Source organism: Ictalurus punctatus, chromosome 27 (assembly GCF_001660625.3).
Source record: "Ictalurus punctatus breed USDA103 chromosome 27, Coco_2.0, whole genome shotgun sequence".
In the NCBI taxonomy this organism is placed as follows: domain Eukaryota; kingdom Metazoa; phylum Chordata; class Actinopteri; order Siluriformes; family Ictaluridae; genus Ictalurus; species Ictalurus punctatus.
The window spans coordinates 3,136,198-3,158,780 of NC_030442.2; the positions used below are offsets into that span (position 1 = coordinate 3,136,198).

At 43.4% G+C, this 22,583-nt stretch overlaps 3 protein-coding genes across 8 annotated transcripts; 2 read left to right on the forward strand and 1 right to left on the reverse strand.

Moving 5' to 3' along the window:
* Positions 1-86: 86 nt before the first annotated feature.
* On the forward strand, positions 87-7,677 carry cbx6a (chromobox homolog 6a). The gene is made up of 5 exons (XM_017458939.3): positions 87-540; positions 1,902-1,945; positions 2,075-2,140; positions 2,667-2,733; positions 3,553-7,677. Exons 1-5 carry the CDS (start codon positions 472-474, stop codon positions 4,726-4,728), a joined length of 1,422 nt encoding a protein of 473 aa, XP_017314428.1. The 5' UTR covers positions 87-471; the 3' UTR covers positions 4,729-7,677.
* Positions 7,678-9,734: 2,057 nt separating this feature from the next.
* LOC108259434 (uncharacterized) lies at positions 9,735-12,894 on the reverse strand. The gene is made up of 3 exons (XM_017458951.3): positions 12,579-12,894; positions 11,993-12,176; positions 9,735-11,829 (listed from the first exon to the last, which is right to left on the reverse strand). Exons 1-3 carry the CDS (start codon positions 12,852-12,854, stop codon positions 10,247-10,249), a joined length of 2,043 nt encoding a protein of 680 aa, XP_017314440.3. The 5' UTR covers positions 12,855-12,894; the 3' UTR covers positions 9,735-10,246.
* Positions 12,895-13,642: 748 nt separating this feature from the next.
* gtpbp2b (GTP binding protein 2b) lies at positions 13,643-22,572 on the forward strand. Of its 6 annotated transcripts, XR_008393604.1 has the most exons (14): positions 13,643-13,975; positions 15,135-15,161; positions 15,273-15,457; positions 15,741-15,849; positions 16,061-16,258; positions 16,513-16,687; positions 17,010-17,229; positions 17,362-17,497; positions 17,844-17,902; positions 18,753-18,924; positions 19,074-19,238; positions 19,378-19,519; positions 20,660-20,730; positions 22,423-22,572. XR_008393604.1 is itself a non-coding variant. In XM_053676577.1 (13 exons), the coding sequence occupies exons 1-12, from the start codon at positions 13,799-13,801 to the stop codon at positions 19,570-19,572; spliced, it is 1,818 nt and encodes a 605-aa protein (XP_053532552.1). In that variant the 5' UTR covers positions 13,643-13,798; the 3' UTR covers positions 19,573-19,587; positions 20,660-22,572. The 6 variants fall into 6 exon arrangements, 5 of the variants coding, with proteins under 5 accessions (XP_053532552.1, XP_053532553.1, XP_053532554.1 ...); XM_053676577.1 differs by having other exon boundaries at positions 19,378-19,587; positions 20,660-22,572; XM_053676578.1 differs by having other exon boundaries at positions 19,378-19,575; positions 20,660-22,572.
* The last annotated feature ends 11 nt before the right edge of the window (positions 22,573-22,583 follow it).

Consider the following 22,583-nt stretch of genomic DNA (forward strand, 5'->3'; position numbering starts at 1 on the left):
AAAAGGGGGATGGTTTAGGTTGTGTTTAAAATGGCATACCAGACTTTTCGCGTTATTTTTTTTTAATGCTAAGCTAACAGTGTTTGTAAAAGACAAAATGCCCGGATGATACGCCGGGTTGTGATTTGTCCAAACGGACCCCCTCTTGTGACTTTATAACATTTCACTGTTCATACACATCGATTAAACGACACACTGAAGCGTTATGTTTTTGATGTGTAAATTCTTCGTGCCTTTTTTTAACCGTTGCTAGGACTACCAAGGGGCGTGACCCGACCTGGAGCACGTGATGCGCTGCTCTGTCTCAGTTCTACTCTCTCGCGCGCGCTCTCTCTCTCCTCGTATGCTCCGATGTCAGGCGTGTGAGTGTGTGTGTATGTGAGTGTGAGTGTGTGTGTGTGTCGCCGCCGCCCGGACAGCGGGAGGAAAAGAATCGTCCGGAAAATAAAATAAAAAAAAAAAACTAAAAACATGGAACTGACGGCGATAGGGGACCGAGTTTTCGCCGCAGAAGCTATCCTGAAACGCCGCGTGCGAAAGGTGAGGAAGCCGCGCGCGTCATTTTTTTTTCGAGTAGGCGCGCGCTGCTTTAAAAAAAAAAAAGGCGGGGGGGAGAGAGAGAACCGAAGCGGCTCGCGCCGAACAGCGATACCGAAAAGAGCCCCTTTAACGAGAGGGGGAGGGACAGAGGAAGAGAGGGAGGCCTAGTTTGGCAAATATTCCCCAGCCTTACGCGTAGCAATGAAAATTCAAACGAATTATAATCATAATCCTACTACAAGAAACGGCGCGAGCGGACTAGATGCTTTGAAGCTCGGCGCGTGCATGGATGCATGGTTTTTTGCGTCCCGAAAAAAAACAACAAATGTGTGGGTTGTTCAAGAGCGAACAAAGTGCACAGCATGCAGCCATATCAAAACCAGAATTCGTGCATGACTCCTAAAGCAGCGAGCTGCAATGTGCATGACCAAGATCGAAAATGTGACCTTGTTGAGCCATTGATTTAGCTCAAACCAAATCACACACACACACACATACATATAAATATATATATACACACACACACACACACATATATATATATATATATATATATATATATATATTATATATGTACACAGTGTTGCATCACTAATAATACAAGTCGTTCAAACCAGTAGTGTGCACATGCCTAATTTCTGCATTACATGCTTATTGCATTATCATAGGAAAAGATTTTTTTTTTAATGTACACAATGTTCCTTTAACTGCATATGATGTGGAAAGTCTGTCATCCAAAATCTTATATATGTGTGTGTGTGTTAAACTAGGAAAACATTTTTTAACAACATAATTTTTATTGAATTTTTTTTTAAATGCATAATCTGCATAACCTTCAGCTTTAGTGCAATTTCTCCTTTATATGTTTGTACAAGACTGTACTAATAAATACAAAAACACCAGTCGTTTTAGTTCGTCCAAGATGGCCACCCTCGTTACCTACCTTATAGTAGGCGAAAAGCAGTACACCATAGGGGTATTCTGTCCGAAAACAGTAGGCGAGAAATACCCGGATGGCGTACTGCTTCCGGTGAGATTTTGCGATCCCATGATGCAATGGGACTGGTACGGACGAGCTCAGAAAAAAAGCGGGGGGGGCCCGCAGAAGACAGCGTCGGCTCTTTTGAAGTATTCAACCTTGGTTAAACAGGACTTGTTTAACAATACTCGAATTAATTGCTAACTTTGTTTGGTCCCAGAATGATCAGTTATCCAGTCTAAGGTTGGAAAAGATTTTGGATGAGATGACTTGTTTGAAAGTTTTGGAACTTGTGGAATTTTTTTGGCTAAACTGTTCCTCTGACAAGAGTAACTCAGAGTAGCTGTTATCAGTTGTTTTTTTGTTTTGTTTGTTTCTCTAGGGCAACATCGAGTATCTGGTGAAATGGAAAGGATGGGCGCTGAAGTAAGTTGAAACTGGAAATGAATTTGCCGTGTCATGAACAACATTATTTTTTATTCTCGCAGCCGTCTGCGTTTAAAGGCAAGTTTCACCTCTAACGCTGTTGTTCCAACGATCGGGCTTAATTTGCAGGCACAGCACATGGGAACCCGAGGAGAACATCCTGGACGATCGGCTCATCGCGGTGTTTGAGCAGAAGTAGGTTCACGATGATCGTTCTCGTTATAACATAAAATACAAGACCTGTTCCACGATCGGTTCTTGTCCTCTTAATCACGCCTCTGATCCCATACCACCGCTTCTTTCATTTCAATTTCAGTTATTTTCCTACCCCAAGTCAGTTTATGCTTTGTTGTGACTAAGTACAGAAATAAGCTGCTTTCACGCTCTCCGAACCGCCAGCGCAATATTCCAAAGCTGCAGCGGAAGCAAACCGTCTCCTTCATGCAAAAGTGCAACCAAGTTTTATTTCATCTGTATTACTGGTAATCATAAATCTAATCTAGAGAGTAAGCTAGGCTAGTTGGTTAGTTAGCCAATACTAGCCGTGACTGGTTAGAACGTCCCAGTTTGAAAGTTCTTATTAAAAGTCAGCAAATTGTACTTTGTGTGCACAGTTTATTAAAAGGATATCCAAAAACTGCTTGAACAGGTGGTCTGATTGTTATGGCTTCACGGTGATGTAATGTTATCCTAATGCCATTCCCTCCACATATCTGTACAGGGAACGAGACCAAGAGCTCTACGGCCCAAAGAAGCGGGGACCTAAACCAAAAAACTTCGTGCTCAAGGTTAGAATTTCTCTCCGTTCCGCCTCATCGCTCTTTACTCTGAATGGAAAGAAGGTTTAGGCGCCCGTCCTGGCCTGCGTTTCCCAACCCATGCAGAATAACCATCATTATTACAAGGCAAATAGTGTAATAAACTCTCCTGGTGATTTTAGGCCATGGAGGCTTTTGGGATGTTTCCTTGATGTTGGCTCGAACTTGCTGGCTGGGGCAATTCGCAAGTTGTTTTCATGACAAGCGTACACACGAGGAAAATTATAAGAGATGGCAGATAGTCAGAGACGAAGGAGAATGTGTATAAACGCCAGATCCAGTCCAGCGGGATCAGTAACGCTGGTCTACGGGAATGATAAACTCCAGAGAAACCTGGAGAAGGTTCAACGTCAACGTTAACATCCAAAGTCAATTTTTTTTTCTAAAGACATTTTGATTAGGGATTTTTTTTTTTCCCCGCTTCCAAACAGTAAAGTTAAAAGACATAGTGGTGGCAGAGTTTTACAAATTTCTCCCCCTGTAAAGCACTTAAGCACCTAGAAAGTTCACCAATGTACATCATATACACTCTTAGACAAAATGTTTGCACTGTTAAAAGTTCTATGTAGAATCCTACAACAAAGGGTTGTCGATTTTCAGAACAAGTTCCAAGTAGAACCCCCTTAGAAAGATAAAGAACCAGGAACCAGTATGACATGGTTAGAATGTGGATAAACCTGATCTAAAACAATGACTAATATTATTATAATGATTTTATTTGATTTAAAGTAAGCACATATAGTACACGTTTAGGTTATTTAAACGTAGGTAATATGCTTCCTCCCCCAGGCACGTGCTCAAGCAGGTGAGACGTTGTCCCGTGGCTCCAGTACTCGTCGTGCCCCTCCGTGCACTTCCTCCTCGTCGCCGGTTCCTCCTAACCCTCCGTCTTCGTCATCCCTGGCACCTACGCCCAGGTTGCACTCTCTGGCTGCCTCACACAAGCTCAAGAAAGACATCCATCGCTGCCACCGCATGTCCCGCCGACCTTTGCCTCGACCCGATCCCTTAGCAAACCCAGACGGTTCCTCCTTCGTCTCCCGCCTGCCAATCTCTCCGTTTTCGGAGACGGTGCGCATCTTGAACCGCAGGGTCAAGCCACGTGAGGTCAAGCGTGGTCGCATAATTCTCAACTTAAAAGTTATCGATAAATATGGCGCTGGGACAACCAAAGGACACCAAGGAAGGGCGCACATCCCATCTCGGAATCGCATCATCGGTAAGAGGCAAGGGGAGATGCCCTACAAGCCGTTTCAACCACCCATGAAGATGCCTGGCTTTCCTATGTACGGCCAGCCGTTTGGGCTCCAGCCGTGCCCTCCTGCTTCAGCTTCGGCAGGTACGAGAGCGGGATCTGCTATCGGAAGTAAAACCAGAGCCCATTCTTCAGCAGATTCTTCCAGGGTTCGGATCCAGTCGCCTCCTTCTCCGTCCAGCTCCAGTGGCACTGAAAGCGATGCTCCCTCTTCACGGCAAATCCATCCCCGTCGAAAAAAAGCCCAGCTCGCTGCAGCTGCAACCTCATCCCCACCTCTGGCACTGAGCACAGAAACCTCATCCCAAGCTCATAATCGATCCACTTGCACCAAATCTGGATCTTCAGCTCCTCGTCTGCCTTCCTCTCCACCCCACTCTTCTTCTTCTTCCTCGTTATCATCATCACCAGAAGACAAAAAAGGAAGGGCACAGAATCTCCCCTTTGTGGCTAGGGGCAGGAAAAGAAAAGCACGCCGCCGATTTCAGACGTCCAATCCTTCTTCGGGTGATGGGACCGAGAAGACGGCTCCAAAACCGGGTGACCCCGACTGGCATCCCAAGAGGACGCCCACCTGTGCCAATGTTGTTGTTACCGATGTTGCAACTAACCATCTTACTGTTACCATCAAGGAGTTCTGCCAGTCTAGAGCCGCTTCCGGACCCCCATCACCGTCCCACTCCGAGAACGCCAAATCTTCCACCACCTAGTCTTCTCCAGTTATTACCAACAGTATCCCATTCACCCCTTGACCTCAACAAGAACTTGCCATAAGAATACCCCCCTTCCAAAAAAAACAAAAAACCCATTGTTGCCATCAATGAAATTGAAACATATTTTTTAAAGCTATCTCTATATATGAACACGCAGAGAGTTCACACTCTGCTCGTCTCAAGCGTATTCCTTTCGACCAGACGTTTATCCGAGAGATTCGGTGTCTTTGCTGACCCTGTTCTTCAGAGAACTCTAGGGCTGCAAGACAAACAAAATTGCATACCGTAGTAAATATCGCTTCATATTGCAATCACAATAAGCCTTGCAATGTAGTAAAAATTGATTGGCGAATACCTGGCACGATTGCGCCAACTGGATCGGATAGAGGGCTTGTCTGCACACCGCAAGCCTTCTGCAGTACATCAATTATTAGTACTGCGAATCTCCATATAATTTCAGAATCAAATCCATCCTTCTCCACCATGGATCCCAACACAGACCACGTATTCTCGTGCACGCACAATGCAACCTCGTGCTCTACTTCCTTACCGAAAGATACGTCCACCAAGACTCTAAACTGCCAGTGTTTTCAATAAAATACACCAAGGACTGCATCTTAAGATCGCTACTGTATATCATTTCTCTTCCCTGTTTCCTGGAGTCGTATTTGCCTTCTGGAGTTAACCATAGTTTGTATTTGGTGTGATTTGCTGTTTTTATGGGCTTTCAACAGACGTTGGACTGGTTTGAGAACTGTGAAGCGGTGACTGCAAAACGTATAGCCGCGATTGATTGGTGAAACCTTTGTGTAAGAACTGATGATGCTATTTGGAAAGGTTTCTCGATAATATTTTTTTGATAGCACTACATGTCGCCACTCAAACCGGTCCAGGGGTCCTAGCTTTTGGTGCAATTTGGGTGCTAGCATTGACAGGTCAGACCTGGGATAAAAACAGTTTAACTTTTCATACGTTTTTCCGAGCTTCCTGCAAAAGGGCTCACGTGAATGTGAACGGTGGTTTTTGTGGGTTTTGGGCTTTCACCTGCGCCACCGCTCGTATCCAGCTTCGAGTGCAGTCCAAGTGAAATTCGGAGCAAAACCAGATTTCGGACTGATTCCACGAAAGCCATCGCGAAGTATTTTATGTCTGCTTTGTGAAAAGAGAAATGAAGTTTATGGTGAATAGGATCGTGTCGGCGTCACGGAGTTCAAATGGCAGCTAACTTGGCTAACTGTGGTGAAGAATAATGCAACTTGAGAAGGCTTATTTATTTATAGGACTCATTTTGATGAAGCATAGCCACCGAATCGCTCTAATAATCCTGCGCAAATCTTAATTAATGTGCCTTTGAGAACTTTTAGGAGAGGAGAATATTGGGGAAATGTGTTTTGGTTGGGGCTTTAGATATGGCTTCACATGTGTGTTTGTTTTTTTGTCTTAGTCTAAACTTCTAGTTTATTTCTTTCTGAGGCAACATGTATTTTATCATATATTAGTAGCAGCCCATTGGACAGTACAGGGCATTTTTACCTGTAGGCTGTAGTCTTCTGTACTTGACCAGTAAGCTGTAAGACTTATTGGCAAGCTGTATTTCCTCATTTGTAAGTCGCTTTGGATAAAAGCGCCTGCTAAATGAATAAATGTAAACGTAAGACTGCGATTTTTTTAGAAATTTAAATAAAATAAAAACACCTTTTTTGGTGAAAAGTGAAATGATTTAAAGTAACTTTCATCACTGGTAGCTGATTCGCAGCTAGCCAGCTTTAGTTGTTAATGTTAACGGGTCGTCACGTTCAAATTTGTCACATTTGTCTGGAAGCGTATGAGACGCACCTCCTGAGCAACTGTCTGAGGAGCACTTACTGTATACCTGTAGTTTTCGATACTCTACACTACATATGCGTAACCCGACTCCCTGCGCTAGTTAAGCGATCTAGGCTAGCTAGCCAACTTGGTAGTGTTGATTTGAATATAAATTCCAAGTCAGTTCATTTTAATTTGACCTTAGCAAGCTAATAATTATTATTATTATTTTTTTAAATGGCAGACGTCCTCGCTGATAAAAAATGACCGTTGCTACATGTAGCTTGCAAGGCTGCCTCGAGCAGCAGATCGTGTATCGTTATGTTTGTGATATTTTGTTCCGTTTGTTTCTAATAAACATATTTTAAAGCTCCAAAAAAGTGAAGTTTATCCCAGGTCTGGGAGAGATTTAACTCCTCGACCCACTCCTCCCTCCGGTGCTGCGCCCCCACAGGGCACCTCTTATGGTGCATCGGTATTATTATATAACAGTATATGAAGCATGTGTCGCCTTTGGCCGTTGCGCTTTTTTTTTTCTTTTCTTTTCTTTTAGGAAGTGCTCCAAAGTACCAAAAGTCGAGTCTTTGTTTACCCGTGTGTACTGTGTGCTAGAGAATAGCCGTAGGAACTGCTGAGGCGGTTCATCATTACTCGAAGTTAACCAGTGGCCTATGTTTTATATTTAATAGGGCTCGGAAAAAAAAAAAAAGGTTTTTGGACAACAGCAACACCTAATAAGACCTGGCATCTTCCGAGAGGTGTAAATGGTCCGGAGGGCTTATTTTTTTTATTTTATTTTTTTGTTTAAAATTTCTGTACTGTAGGAGTGACGTATCGAGTGCCGCATTTCTTTTATAGCCATCCTTGTTCTATTTGAGTAGTTCAGGTTTTTGGGTTTGAGCGAACGATAAACCCAAACCCCCAAGCTAAGTGTGATCTACGAAATGTGTCTTTTATTGTTTTATGTACTGATATAAGTTGATGACTATATTAATGATGATGATGATGATAACATTGTAATGTATCTGATGCATGTACTGCAAAAAGCCTAATTGTACAGGTCATTTAAATGTCAATTATTGGTGTTGCTTTGTGTGTTTCTCTTGTAAGATGCTTTTAATAAAAGTCACCCCAAAGACATGTCAGTGTAGTTGACTGGTTTATCAATATTCATATTCATGCAGCACCGTGTGTGAATTCCCAATTCTGATCGGACAGAAGGCGTCGATTCGTTTGTAATTGAAATCGCAGGTAATGCGAACCTGATTTTTTTCAAGCCAAAAAAAACAAACAAACTATGATGGATGATATTGTAAGCTTGAAATACTCATTTATTTAACATTTCTGGAAGGAGTCTCCAGTGTTAGAGCTTTGCAGTGGTTAGAAGGTTTCCCCATGGGAAAGTCTTCAGGACGGACGACTTTCTAACACGTCGTAGTAGTGTTTGACTGCGACAATGCAAAAAGTGAGAACAGGAAGTAAATTATCTTATGGACGTTCCACGACGTTTAATGTCACGTGCATACGGATAAAAAGAATTTATTCTGTAATGAATTCAACTTCGTGATCGTTCACAAATCGCTCTGGTATCCTCCTGAGGAACACCAGCACACGTCGTCATGTTTTTAACCCTTACTGAATTAGTTTTGATCCACTTTTATGAGCGCGTTAATAACGGTAACGTTGAGTTGTACTGTATAAATTAAATGTGCTTCAATGACTGGCAGTGAGATCAAAATAATGTCACGGGCATCAATTCTACCTCATGATCTAAAATCTGCACTTTCCGTCCATCTGAAAGCGGCTTAGGGATAGAGGCGAGCTCTGTGTCCGTTACGTTCGCTCACTTCGGCCTACCGTAATCCATTTACGGCTGTGGGATTTTACCTCGATCAATAGACTTACACAGCAGAGCTCTGGGGGAACAGCATGGTTAATCTCCACCACGACATCTCCATTGTCAAGAGCTTAATAATACCAACAAGCCTTCATTTAACCACTTAACAACCCTCGCCGTAGGTTATGCGTCTTCGACGCATTTTAGTAGCAAAAGTTTTTCAAACAAAATGATAGGGTTATCGTACATACAGTTGTGCCATCAAAATTTGAGCCCTTTTTTTTTTTTTTTTTTTTTTTTTTTTAAATTTGAGGTCTGATATGCCGCTGACCTGCAAAACCTCCTCCTGTCGATGCAGAGGTCTAGTCGTAGTTTTTTAACGATTATATTATTATTTTTTGGACCGTTGCTACGGAGATACGGGAGACGCCTGAAAACTGCCCTAAACTACACGACTTTTGGAATTCGCAAGCTTCAGGTTTGAGAGCCAATAGAAACAAAGTGGGTGGAGCTGTGGTCTTGGTTAGTCAAAAAAAAAAAAAAACACATGGAGATGGTGCGTATTATTAAGTAGTGGTTTCACCTGATTTTGCTTCACTGTTAAATAAAAATAACTATATATAATTAGCGTCTCATCCAGTGACATACGCACAGTAGTTTAATTTTGTAGTACAATTTTTTTTTTCCTCTCTGTGCCTGCTAGTATTTTCGTTTTTAGCAAAGTTGCCACCTCTGGTGATGGAATTATGGGTAAGTTTCCATGATAACAAAATATTCTATGTTATAATTACCAGCACCTGTTGATGCTGCCTATGATGATGATGATAAAGAATACAACAAAACAACAGTAAGGATTTTTTTTTGCCTCTTATTATTCTTCTTCCTTATATTCTTCTTATTATTCTTCTTATTATATGAAGGAAGAATGCATGAAGTTCCGTTTGTGTACATTTAAGTTCATCCTTAAGAGCCTGATTGTTGGATTAGTAACTCATAGTCTCCTTCTGCAGACCGTACAGTAGAGTTCAAGAATTTATTGTACAATGTACAGTGAAGGTTCTTACTCTGCATTCCTTCCAGTCACCGTCTATACTACACGGGAAAGGGATATAAATCAGTTATAAATTACACTCTAGGTTGGCGTATGATATATACAGTGCATTACAAATATGGTATGATATATACAGTATACTACAGGTACGAATGTGAGGTAGGTAGGCTGTCGTACAATAAAACGCCGCCAGTAAACATGTACCGTTAAAAGACACTGGGCATCGGATTGTATTTTATATATATATATATATATATATATATATATATATATATATATATATATATATATATATATATAGTGCAAATATAGACCAGTGTTAACAAGATGTGAAGAAGTTCCTCAGCCGTTCGGTTCATGCTTTCACGTCCCTGTAGCGTCTCCCTGATGGTAGGAGTGTACGCCTGTAGCTTTCTTTAAGCTTCTTAGGATGTACGGACATTGTTCATCATTACGTGAGACCTGGCGAGATCCTCGCTGACATGAACCCTGAGAAATCTGAAGGTGTTCGCCTTGTCTCCACCCACTGTACATGTGTGCTGTTCCGTTGTCCTCCATGTGTTAACAGTTATCGCTTTAGTGTTGTTCTGGTACTATGTATTACCATAGGTATTCCCATGTACAGCCACTGTAGCACAGCGTATCACCTGGGAAACGTTACGTTGTCGTGTAACTCACTCGATGCAATCTGTAACGTATAGCTACATACATGCAAATTATAGTAGCATGTCACACTGCTTTATTAAAAAGCATTTTATTTTGGATTTGGAAAACACAGTAAGGTTGTAAGTTTTCCGAGTAATGTCAGTAATTCATTAAAGTTAGTAATTCAGGTTCAGCAGCTGAATCAGCTCATCAAGCCCAGGGCTTGGAGTTTGGCTGACTACGTTGCCTGCAGGCTTGTGGCTGGCTTCAGGTTGTCTTTTCTGGCAAACTACAGGCAACTGTCTTGGGGCCATGGTGCTTGCAAGTTTGTAGCTGGCATCAGGTCCTGTTTCCTGTCTAACTACAGGCAGCTGTCTTGAGGCCATGGTGTCTGCAAGTTTGTTGCTGGCATCAGGTCCTGTTTCCTGTCTAACTACAGGCAGCTGTCTTGAGGCCATGGTGTCTGCAAGTTTGTTGCTGGCATCAGGTCCTGTTTCCTGTCTAACTACAGGCAGCTGTCTTGAGGCCATGGTGTCTGCAAGTTTGTTGCTGGCATCAGGTCCTGTTTCCTGTCTAACTACAGGCAGCTGTCTTGAGGCCATGGTGTCTGCAGGTTTGTAGCTGGCATCAGGTCCTGTTTCCTGTCTAACTGCAGGCAGCTTTCTTGAGGCCATGGTGCTTGCAAGTTTGTAGCTGGCATCAGGTCCTGTTTCCTGTCTAACTGCAGGCAGTTTTCTTGAGGCCATGGTGCTTGCAAGTTTGTAGCTGGCATCAGGTCCTGTTTCCTGTCTAACTACAGGCAGCTTTCTTGAGGCCATGGTGCTTGCAAGTTTGTAGCTGGCATCAGGCCCTGTTTTGTGGCTAACTGCAGGCAGCTTTCTTGAGGCCATGGTGCTTGCAAGTTTGTAGCTGGCATCAGGTCCTGTTTCCTGTCTAACTGCAGGCAGCTTTCTTGAGGCCATGGTGCTTGCAAGTTTGTAGCTGGCATCAGGCCCTGTTTTGTGGCTAACTGCAGGCAGCTTTCTTGAGGCCATGGTGCTTGCAAGTTTGTAGCTGGCATCAGGTCCTGTTTCCTGTCTAACTGCAGGCAGCTTTCTTGAGGCCATGGTGCTTGCGGGCTTGTAGCTGGCATCAGGTCCTGTTTTGTGGCTAACTGCAGGCAGCTTTCTTGAGGCCATGGTGCTTGCGGGCTTGTAGCTGGCATCAGGTCCTGTTTTCTGTCTAATTACAGGCAGCTTTCTTGAGGCCACAGTGCTTGCGGGCTTGTAGATGGCATCAGGTCCTGTTTCCTGTCTAACTGCAGGCAGCTTTCTTGTGGCCATGGTGCTTGCGGGCTTGTAGCTGGCATCAGGTCGTGTTTTCTGGCTAATTACAGGCAGCTTTCTTGCGGCCATGGTGCCTGCGGGCTTGTAGCTGGCATCAGGTCCTGTTTTCTGGCTAATTACAGGCAGCTTTATTGCAGCCATGGTGCCTGCGGGCATGGCATCAGGTCCCATCTTGTTGTTAACTACAGGTGGTTTTCTGAGAAGCATGTTGCCTGCAGGCTTGTGACTAGCTTCAGGTTCTGTTTTGATCTTAACTACAACTGGCTCTCTGGCAGCCACATTGCCGGTGGGGTTGTAGCTGGCTTCAGGTTCTGTTTTCTGGTTAACTACGGCCGGTTCTTTGCTGCCTACATCTAGGAACTTCAAATCTGTTTTCTGTCTTGGACTAGCTAGTCCTCTCACGGCGGCTCTCTCGGTTGTCTCCATCCTGTTAACTTAAACCACAGAAAGAACATTTTCCCACTGTTAGTTCATTTCCTTATAAATTCTTTCACGCTAAACTCGCTGTTGATGTTAGTCACCTCTTTGATCTAAAACTATCTGTGCTCTATTTGTAAGTATTTTAAGACTCGTTCATAATTCAGTCCTGCAGCTTACCAGTTGAATTGTAGTTCCTGGAGTTGCAGCGTAGACTGTTCCTGAGATCTTCCTCACAGACAGATGGGCCACAGATTCGCCTCCTGATGGCTTCGTGCATTTGCTCATATACAGCAACCTTTTCTCTCAAGCTCTGGCATCGGGAATATAGATATTCCTGCCGCTCACACTCCATCTGTTCTAGCTGGGTACAAGAATGATTTTATTTTATTTGTCTTTTTTTTTTTCACTTCAAGCTATGAACAAAATTTTTCTCTTGGAAAACTTAAATACGGAGCTGTGCCGCACTGAAGTAGAACTACAGTAACAGCCGTGCGTATTCGGAATACAAAAAAATGAAATACGTTTGCGTTCCCGCCATTTTTTTTCCTTCAATAGTTTTAAAATAACAGCATTCTGAATACTTTACTCGTACGTGCGCATTTGAACAGAATATCCCATCTCGAATCCTTCTTCTCTTCGTATTTATTTTCAAATAAACACCATTAGTACATAATGAAAATGCTCTCACCGCCCCCCAACAAAAAACTTTACTCTCTACTTTAATTCTCCAAATAAATGACATTTATCTTAATGAATGACATACCGGTGTGTCTCTGCTGTTTCTCGTGCTCCTCATACTCTCCACATATCGGCTTCCTTGTGCAAATCTCAACAGCATGTAAATGATGTGTTTCAGCAAAGTACAAGAGAAGAACAGTGTTCTGTGTGCTTCTATAGATCTTAATGAATTCTTAGAGCTGTATGACATCAGAGCAGAATGCGATGACCTCATAATCAGCCATGAAGGGGGCGGGGGTGTATGTGTGTGTGTGTGTGTGCCATGTAGTTTGTGTGTGCATTTGTATTTGTCAAGTAACATTTATTTACAGTTCATGTACAGTTTATATGCAGAAGTACCGAGTTACTTTCACAATCTGTGCACATACGAATAAAAACAAAACGTCACAAAGCTGTGAATCCGAGCTATTGTGTTGGACACGTTTTGCTTAGTGCAGGGGTTCTCAAACCTGTCCTGGAGGACCCCCAGCACTTCATATTTTGTATGTCTTGTCTTATCTGACACACCCAATACTTACAGATCTTTCAGAATGTACTAATGAGCTGATGAGTTGAGTCAAGTGTGTTCGATGAGGAAGACGTACAAAACGTGCAGTGCTGGGGGTCCTTCAGGACAGGTTTGCCTGTCACCACCTCACATGTTCGCCTCACACCACCAGGGTTGGGGGTTCGATTTCTACGCCTGCCCTGTGTGTGAGTTGTTTGCATGTTCGCCCCTTGCTGGGGGGGGGTGTTCCTCCGGTTACTCCGGTTTCCTCCTCCAGTCCAAAGACAGCCTGATTGATGTGTCCAAAGTGTCCATAGTGTACGAATGAGTGTGTGATTGTTCCCTGCAATGGACTGGCACCCTGTCCAGGGTGTACCCCGCCTTGTGCCCGATGCTCCCTGGGATAGGCTCCTGGTTACCCTGGAGGATAAACAGTATAAAAGATGGATGGATGTTTTGCATGCATGATTATTATGCATAGATGTAAGACTTTTAAAACATAATTTTGTTGATATATTGTGTTACATATTTCGTATGGACACTTTAAATCAAAGAGTGTTGACCTAAATGTAGCCCAATCTGGCAACCCTGAGCGGCCACAGCGCGCGCCTGCGCCGCATTGAGAGTGTGTATCTCTCTCGGTCCTCTGTCCTAAATCTTACAGCTCTCTTAGACCGAAATATAGTTTCATTTCCACGCACTGTTCAGGAATAACAGAGGAGGAGGAGGAGGAAATAACCGAGTCCCGGTTTGTGGACATGCAGGTTGCTGAACGCTGCGGTAACATGGATGCGAAAGCGCACGCGCCTGGGCCCGGATCCGTTACAGAAAACGCACACAAGCGCAAATCCCGCAGCAGAAGAGGCAGGAGGAGGAGGGGGAAGAGACGGAGGGGCAAAAAAGCCAACGAGCCGCCGCCGTTTCTGCCCCCTGAGGTAATTTTTGTTTACAGCAGCGGGCGTTCACATTAATGCGCGTGAACACAAAAACGGCGCGTGAAGCGAATGTTCCTGAGGCGATTTGAGCTTAGCTAGTAGCTAGCTAGTTGCTGTATATAACTGTAGAACAATGAATTACAACGTTATTCAAGGTTCATGTTCTTTAATAGCTAAACTATTTTTTTTATTACTTAAAAAAAAAACAACCACCAACAACAAAGGCTTAATAAACATATAAATGTTATTCAAATAGCCTGCTATTACAATCCTCTGTAGCTTTGTGTAGTTTGGGAAGTCTAACTAGCTAATTAGCTGGCTAAATATTCCTTTATCAATCTTAAAATCACCCACTATTGATCATTTTCAACAACAACAAAAATTTAAATTGATGCTAAGAGAGTTTGCCTTGCTGCCACCCTTAGACTGTGATTGGCTGCCCCAGTGCCCCAGCAGGTCAGGGGTACTTATATTATACTTCAGTATATTCACTTCAAACAAGAAGAGATTAATTCCTGTTAGACAAATGTCCCAAAACCAAATACTCTTACAGCCAATGACCCCAAAGCAAAATAGACCTCAAACAAATGTTCCACTGCAAAAACAAATACCCGCATAATCATATTCCCCATATGTAAATACCCCACAGCCCCAAACCCAAAAATTCTTATAAGCAAATTTCCTAAAAAATAAATACAACTCCATAGACAAATGCCCTAAAACCAAATAACCCTACAGCCAAATGCACCAAACCATATACCCTTACACCCACATGTCCCAAAACCAAATCGCCTTCTGTCAAAAGCCCTACCATCAAATTCCCCACATCTAAATACCCCACAGATCAATTCCATAAAACCAATTATAGCTACAGCTTAGTGCCCCAAAACTAAATATCACCACAGCCAAATTACCTAAAACTAACAACTGCGCCCCCCCAAAGCGAAAAGTCTCCACACCAAATAATCCCATGACAAAATATCACAAATATCCCAAAACCATATACCCCTCAGCCAAATTCCCTAAAACCAGGGACACACTCCACAACAGACCCGTTAGTGCGAAACAACCGTCACAGCTACAAGTGTGCTGCTGAACTTTTCAATTTGTCAAACTGGTGTGGATTATCCTGTAATAAATGTCATCTATCGTGTTTCAGGCCGAGGAGGGAAATATTGAGTACAAGGTACTGCATCTCCCACTCAATATTGTGACCTATATGATTCATACACTCTGCAACTATTAAAATTCAGCTCTTACACACACACATTCTCAGTGACGCGTGTCCCGTCCTCAGCTGAAGCTGGTGAACCCAACGCAGTACCGTTTTGAGCACTTGGCCACGCAGCTGAAGTGGCGGCTGCAGGAGGGCCGAGGGGAGGCCGTCTACCAGATTGGCGTCGAGGACAACGGCCTGCTGGTGGGTCTCACCGATAACGACATGAAGGCCTCCATAAACACCCTACGCCGGATGGCTGAGAAGTATGGAGTCACCCTATCTTTGTACCTTTGCCCTACTGATTAATTCACCTTGACCTGCCTTACAAATATTAGATAAAAAGATGTGACTCTATTTTGAAGCATGTTCTATATGCATATCGCAGTATAATGGGATATGATGTAATCATATTATAATTAGGTCAAGTGGATGGACACATGTGTTCGTCACTAATGCACCATGTCCAAGTAACTGGGTTTTGGGGTCATTGGGTTATATGTGTGTGTTAGTATGTATGTGTGTGTGTGTGTGTGTGATTGCATGCAGGGTCGGCGCTGATATAACACTCCTGAGAGAGCGGGAAGTGGATTATGAGTCGGACAAACCCCGGAAAATCGCAGAGGTCCTTGTGAGGAAAGTTCCGGATAACCAGCAGGTCAGTGCGCGAATGTCATAGAACTGTAGCAGGGTTTATTCAACAGGCAGCATGTGGACTATTAAGGTACTGAAATAAATACATTTCCAAACAGGCAACGTGTATTTGGACTTACGGATCAGTAAAATAGTTGTGGACGTTTCGCGCTCAGTTGTACCTGCAGTGTTAATTGTTATAGTCTCCTGAATAGTCGCCTTCATGCACGTGTTAGTTTCTGGACCTGCGTGTCGCCGTGCTGGGGAACGTCGACTCGGGGAAGTCCACTCTCCTGGGCGTCCTGACGCAGGGCGAGCTGGATAACGGACGAGGCCGAGCTCGTCTCAACCTGTTCCGGCACCTGCACGAAATCCAGACAGGCCGCACGTCCAGCATCAGCTTCGAGATCCTCGGTTTTAACAGCAAAGGAGAGGTGAGACAGACGTGCGATGTTACACCCCCCGGAGGGCTGTTCGGTTCACGGATTGGTCGGAAGGTTTATATTAACGCGCTTGTTCTGATACGTTATCGTTTCTACTATAGTAACAGCTCATTCACAGGGACTTTGTTTTTTTTTAAATCTGGATGCTCAGATGAAAGAAATCGTGTGCAGGATGCATTTGTTGAACATTTATGGTAGGAGTCTCCAGTGCCAGCGCATTGTAACAGTCGTAATTCACTCGGCAGGTGGTGAATTACAGTGAGTCACGCACGGCGGAGGAGATCTGCGAGAGCTCGTCGAAGATGATCACCTTCATTGACCTGGCCGGCCACCACAAGTACTTAAAGACCACCATCTTCGGCCTGACCAGCTACTGCCCTGATTTCGCCATGTTGGTCGTGGGCGCAAACACGGGCATCGGTGAGTGCAGGTTTAAGCCTCCGCTTTCCAATAACATGAGAACGCAGAACTCTGAGGGCTGAAATTTGACGCTTTAATATGATGCGGAATTTTCAAGAACCCACAGATTTCATTTTTAAAAAACAGGATGGTAAATACGTGTCATGAAATTCATTTATTCAGGCTTTTTATTCCGGAACTTTCCTCACAGACCCCTGGGAGTCCGCGGACCCCACTTTTACAACCAATGGGATTCAAGTATTTCCATAGGAAATGTGTTATATACTGTGTGTGTGTATATATAAGGCTAAACCTGTCTGCTCCTCCCCTTCCTGTTGGTCAGCGGGCACTACGCGGGAGCACCTGGGTCTGGCTCTGGCGCTGAAGGTGCCCGTGTTCGTGGTGGTCAGTAAGGTGGACGTGTGTGTGGGCGGAGCTGTACAGAAGACCGTGCGGCAGTTAGAGAGGCTGCTCAAGCTGCCCGGCTGCAACAAGGTTCCCATGCTGATCTCCAACCGCGATGACGCCGTCACCGCCGCCCAGCGCTTCGCCCAGTCCTCCAGGTACACGCGCCGAGTGTCTGTGTGTGTATGCGTGACCGATATAGATATTTATGAAGCTATATTTATTGCCTAAGACACACGTCTGGCATCGTTTCCTTTGCTTTACGCCCATCACACCGACTCTGCGTGTAGCATCACTCCGATCTTCACACTGTCGAGTGTTTCCGGGGAGAATCTGGATCTGCTGAAGGTTTTCTTCAACATCTTGCCCCCGCTCAGCAACAGCAAAGAGCAGGAGGAGCTCATGCAGCAGCTCACCGAGTTCCAGGTACACACACACACACACACACACACACACACACACACACACACACACACACTCATCAGAAACACATTTAACATCGCCAACAATTCAGTGCACAGTGGTTTTGAGCTGCTTTAATAACATGTTTGACAATTGTACAAAAAAATACGCAAAAAAGAGACATAAATCAGAACGTAGCTGAGAGACAGGGTTTGTAAAAAAAAAAAAACCTAAATAACAACAAACAAAACAACAACACTATAATAGTATTAAAGTTTTTTCAATGGTAGTAAAGTTAATATAGCTGGAATTCTTTTTCCGTAATTTAATATGGATATTTTTAATGTTATGCCGTGACCGTGTGTTGCAGGTTGATGAGATCTACAGTGTGCCTGATGTAGGAACAGTCGTCGGAGGAACACTCTACAGGCGAGTGCTCAGGCGATGGTCGTTCTGTTGTTTTATTTTTATTTTACCTCATACACACACTATAGGTCTCGGGACTGTGCTGTCACACCATCAAGATAGTTCTTTTCTATTCCCTAGCTATAGTTATTTTATTTATTTATTATTTCAGATTTGAGCTGATCATGGTTATTGTGGTAAAAGAAAAGACTTATCATACCCATGCTATGCTAGCTGCTTTGCACGAGTAGATTAGCAAGCTTGTTAGACTTTGCATCATCCAGGACTCTGAATGCCATGCAGAATTCACTGGCACTCAGAGTCCTGCGATGTGGCTTGCCTGATAAATCAGTGGACAATGTAGCCGAGCATGTGCTCCCTTAACCGACAAATCTAAACCAAAAACAACGATCTGTCCTAACGATAACCGAGTAAACAAATGAAACAAATCTCACAGTAAAAAAAAAAAAAAAAAGCAAACGCATTTTCTGTTGCAACGAAAACAAAGGAAGCAAACAACTGATCTGTCACAATGACAAATAACCAGAAAAGAAAATTGTCATGACAAAAACAAACGAAAGCAAACAAAAAACAAACAAACAAACATCTCTCACAACAAACACAACCAAAAAAAAGAGAAAACTGTCAACGAAAACAAATGAAAGCAAACAAACAAACAAAAAGAATCTGTCACTACAAAAACGAAAGCAAACAAACAAAATAATCTATTACAACAAAAATAACCAGCGTTGGTAATTGTATAAATGAACATTTTCACAACGAAACACTGTTTTAAAATAAACGCTCTATCACTAAAGATAAATACTCTTTCTACAGTGTGTCCATGTTAACATTTTTCTGTGTGTGTGTGTAGCGGTGTGTGTCGCGAGGGAGACCGCTTGGTAGTGGGGCCTACAGACGAGGGGAAGTTCTTGCGGTTGAAGGTGTGCAGCATGCAGAGGAACCGTTCTGCCTGCAGGGTTCTCCGAGCCGGGCAGGCGGCCACGCTGGCGCTTGGCAACTTCGACCGCTCGCTACTGCGCAAGGTAAGGCTATGAGGCTACAGCTGCACGCAGAAGTTTGGACGCCCCTGGCCAGACCACATACTGTGTAGATTTTTGATTTTCTACAATTACGGCACGTTCTGCTGATATAACAACACAACGCTGTGTGTGTGTGTGTGTTTGTGTGTTAGGGCATGGTGATGGTGAGTCCGAAGATGAACCCCACCATCTGCTGGCAGTTTGAGGCGGCCATCGTGCTGCTGTTCCACGCCAAGACGTTCCGCGGTGGCTTCCAGGTCACAGTCCATGTCGGGAACGTTCGGCAGACGGCCACGGTGGAGTGTTTACTCGGCAAGGTGGGCGTGGCCGTTTTGTTGTCCTCTCATTACTTGCTCATTGACAGACCCGTAGTCGTGGGTGCGTTAGTGCTGTGAATGTCAAAATGTGGCACGATATATTGTAGCATATTTGTGTGTGTGCGTGTGTGTTGTGCAGGAGGAGCTGCGCACCGGCGAGAGGGCCGTAGTATGCTTCCGCTTCCTGAAGCACCCCGAATACCTTCACATCGGAGCAAAGCTGCTGTTCCGAGAAGGCGTGACCAAGGGCATCGGTCATGTGACCCACTTGGTGCCGTCTGGTCAGAACAGCGCACATGACCAGAACCACAAACCACACCAGAACCACAACTAGAGAGTGAGAGAGAACGTGAGAGAGAGAGCACTATGTGGGGAGGCGTCTCGATATAAACATTTACATGACACCTATTTAAACAGCGTCTACTCTGATGTCAGCCAATGGGAGGAGGTTTGGGGCGGGGCTTACAAACACGCTTACGACAAACCAAACCCACAATTTTCTAACGCTAAAACTTCCTAGTGAACTCACGCCCCGGCTTACTCGCTCCCAACTGGCCGACAGGCGCCTGCCTGTGATTTTCTTATATCGGAACGCCTCTAATGCGGACGTGGCGAAATATTTCAATCTAATCCTATGCTAATCTAAAGGGATACTATGTAAAAAAAAACATTAACAACAAAAAAAAACGCTGAAATGGAACTGTGACAACGAGCTTAAATTACGGTTTTGGCTGTAGGTGCGCATTTAGTCTTGGCTCCTGCCGTTGCCATCACGCAGCTGGACAGAAATTGACGTCGGGGAATTACACAGCGAGGAACTGTTCATAGGCTAATCTCTGAGATGTAACCATGGCAACAATCGATGCAGCAGAAAGATAGCTAAACATAACGAGTTATTTTCGTATCGATCGTTTATAAGGAGGCAAAACGTACACAACCCCATGAGGCTACAGTGTGCGGTTTGGGACACGTCACGTACAGCAGATGTTCGTTATAGCAGGTATCTGACCTGGAGAGCGGATTAGGGTGTGTGGTTTGGGACGTATCCGCAGTGGCTTGATTCTCCTCTACGGCATTAACCTGCCCTAAATAGTGAATAGAGTGCATGAGGTTTGGGACATGTCCACTATGGCCTAATTAGGGTGTGTGGTTTGGCACACGACCACGGTGGCCTGATTCTCTGTTTATTTGCCCTATATAGTGAATCAGGGTGTGTGTGTAGAATGATAACGATCAGACGCTGGAACGTAATAGTGTTCACGCGAACCATACGGTGACCCGAATGCGATTTCGGGCCCGGCGACGACGAGAACAACAAGCACACGAACTGCGTCACAAACTTTATTCCCCCCTATATAACGTGCCACATTAGATCGCTGGCGCTTCAGTGTGTTTTTGTTGATCTGTTTATTTATTTTTAGATCCGAGCCGAGAGTCCTGACCCCGAAGAGCAAGAAGTGCAGGACGCGAGGGATAAACACAACCATGTTTAGTAAGTGTCAGTACGTACGACCTAGAAATCATAATCAATGAGACACCACGTTAGTTGTGGATGTTTATCGTTTTATTCTAATGATTGCGTCTTCACAGAGCAGTGAGTGATTAGCAGGTGGAATAAAGCTGGCTGATGGAGTTAGAGTAGAGTTCACTATGTAAAAGTGTTCCTCGGTTATCAGAAGTGCAGAACGAGGAAGGAAATAAATATTCATTTAAAGAATACGATTCGGAATAACATCGTGTGCACAATGATCCAGATTTCATTTCCTATACAAGCGTGAGTCACTTGTAGGAAATCGAAAATCCGACTTAAAATGTGTTTTTGTTTCGTTTTATTTCATGGTCTTGACTAAGATAGGAAAAAAAATAGAAAAAATCCAAACCTCAAAATCTACACATTAACTTTTATTTTCTTTCTTTTCCATAGCACTAGCACAGTAAAACTGGAACCTTGTGATTAATTACTGATTGATTGATCATGTTTGTGCTTTTTTTTTTTCCTTTGAATATTTTCGTCAGATATGATGTAGGACAATAACAAAATCATTTTCTTTGCACTTTATTAGAAGTATAATGTTTTTATTTTTTGGATTGATTTACCTTCAATTTACCTTTATGAAAGATATTTTTAATTTATTTATTTATATAACTTCTGGAATAGAAAGTTTGTCTTTGGACTAAAGTACACTTCTAGTCTGTTTGTGCCAAGCGAGGACTGTAAGGCTTCTTCCCCTCTTTTTTTATTTATATATATATATATATATATATATATATATATATATATATATTTTTTTACACGTTTCACACGTGATCCTGACCGATTTCAGAAAATCGCCTTTTTTTCTTTCTTTCTCGACCAATCAGACGGCAGCCCTGCGGATGTATGAGGAAAAACACGCCGCTCGTTAGCGAGCGAGTTTTTACGTTTTAAGACGTCTTGGGCCGGTCCGTCATAAAAGCTCGAAGCGAGCTGCTTCGGCGTAGTTTGAATAAATCGAATCTTTATTAATAATAGTAACAAGGAATACCGGCTAGCGTTGTCATGGTTACAATGTGAGCTGGGTTTGTTTTTTGTTCCAATATCAGTACATGGAGTGCGAAAGCAGCCTACGTTATAGACGTCCTGCAAGATGTAAAAACAAACAAAAACAAAAGAAAACACTTTTGACTTAATATCTCGCTATTTTAGGATAGCATCGTTATCTTAACTTATTTTAACGCGCTTCGTATGTAAGTGAATTTCACTAAAACTAGCTTACTGTCTGCGAAACCGCTTTTAGCTCCTATTGAATAATCGATAGATAGTCGATAGCGTTAAATATAAAATCGGATTATTGAGATCGTTTAAAATACGATATTAACTAGCGATGGCTTGAAGTCGAAATGATGACGTTTTTGTACAATAAAAAGTTAACGGTATGATACCGTGAAATCTTTAGTTACTAAGTCGAAAGTTAAAACGAGCCCCCCACCTCCCCCTAAACGTTTTCCTGTCAGATGTGTGAGATGTGCATGTTGTGCGTTTGTGCCGTGCAAATTCCTGAGGTTTCGTGCAACTAATCAGAAAAACAAAACGTGAACGTATCGTATTCCGTGGCCATGTCCTCATTCCGCACTCAATATTTTTGATGCTTATTACTGTGAAGCGTGTAACAGTTTTTATTTAATTTTATTTGCGTCCCACCAGCGCAGCGTTTGGCCGATACACCGCATGCTATGCGAGAGTTCTGGGTTGATGCGAGAGGTTCCAGATTTGACGAGAAATCAGTGTCTGTGAATCGCGCTGTACTTAAACGCAACTCGTTTGTAAGTAATAAAAGAGATGTTTTAACGTGGACTGCGGTTCCA

What these genes read in the sequence shown, in the direction of transcription:
- cbx6a (XM_017458939.3), top strand. Translation starts at nt 472, where the DNA reads ATGGAACTGACGGCGATAGGGGACCGAGTTTTCGCCGCAGAAGCTATC. An exon ending in TGAAACGCCGCGTGCGAAAG is followed by an intron (nt 541 to 1,901) that starts GTGAGGAAGCCG and finishes TTGTTTCTCTAG; the next exon opens with GGCAACATCGAGTATCTGGT. An exon ending in TGGAAAGGATGGGCGCTGAA is followed by an intron (nt 1,946 to 2,074) that starts GTAAGTTGAAAC and finishes CTTAATTTGCAG; the next exon opens with GCACAGCACATGGGAACCCG.
- LOC108259434 (XM_017458951.3), bottom strand. Translation starts at nt 12,854, where the DNA reads ATGTTACTTGACAAATACAAATGCACACACAAACTACATGGCACACAC. An exon ending in GAAACAGCAGAGACACACCG is followed by an intron (nt 12,177 to 12,578) that starts GTATGTCATTCA and finishes TCTTGTACCCAG; the next exon opens with CTAGAACAGATGGAGTGTGA. An exon ending in CAGGAACTACAATTCAACTG is followed by an intron (nt 11,830 to 11,992) that starts GTAAGCTGCAGG and finishes CTGTGGTTTAAG; the next exon opens with TTAACAGGATGGAGACAACC.
- gtpbp2b (XM_017458923.3), top strand. Translation starts at nt 13,799, where the DNA reads ATGCAGGTTGCTGAACGCTGCGGTAACATGGATGCGAAAGCGCACGCG. An exon ending in GTTTTAACAGCAAAGGAGAG is followed by an intron (nt 16,259 to 16,512) that starts GTGAGACAGACG and finishes TTCACTCGGCAG; the next exon opens with GTGGTGAATTACAGTGAGTC. An exon ending in AGCAGCTCACCGAGTTCCAG is followed by an intron (nt 17,498 to 17,843) that starts GTACACACACAC and finishes CGTGTGTTGCAG; the next exon opens with GTTGATGAGATCTACAGTGT.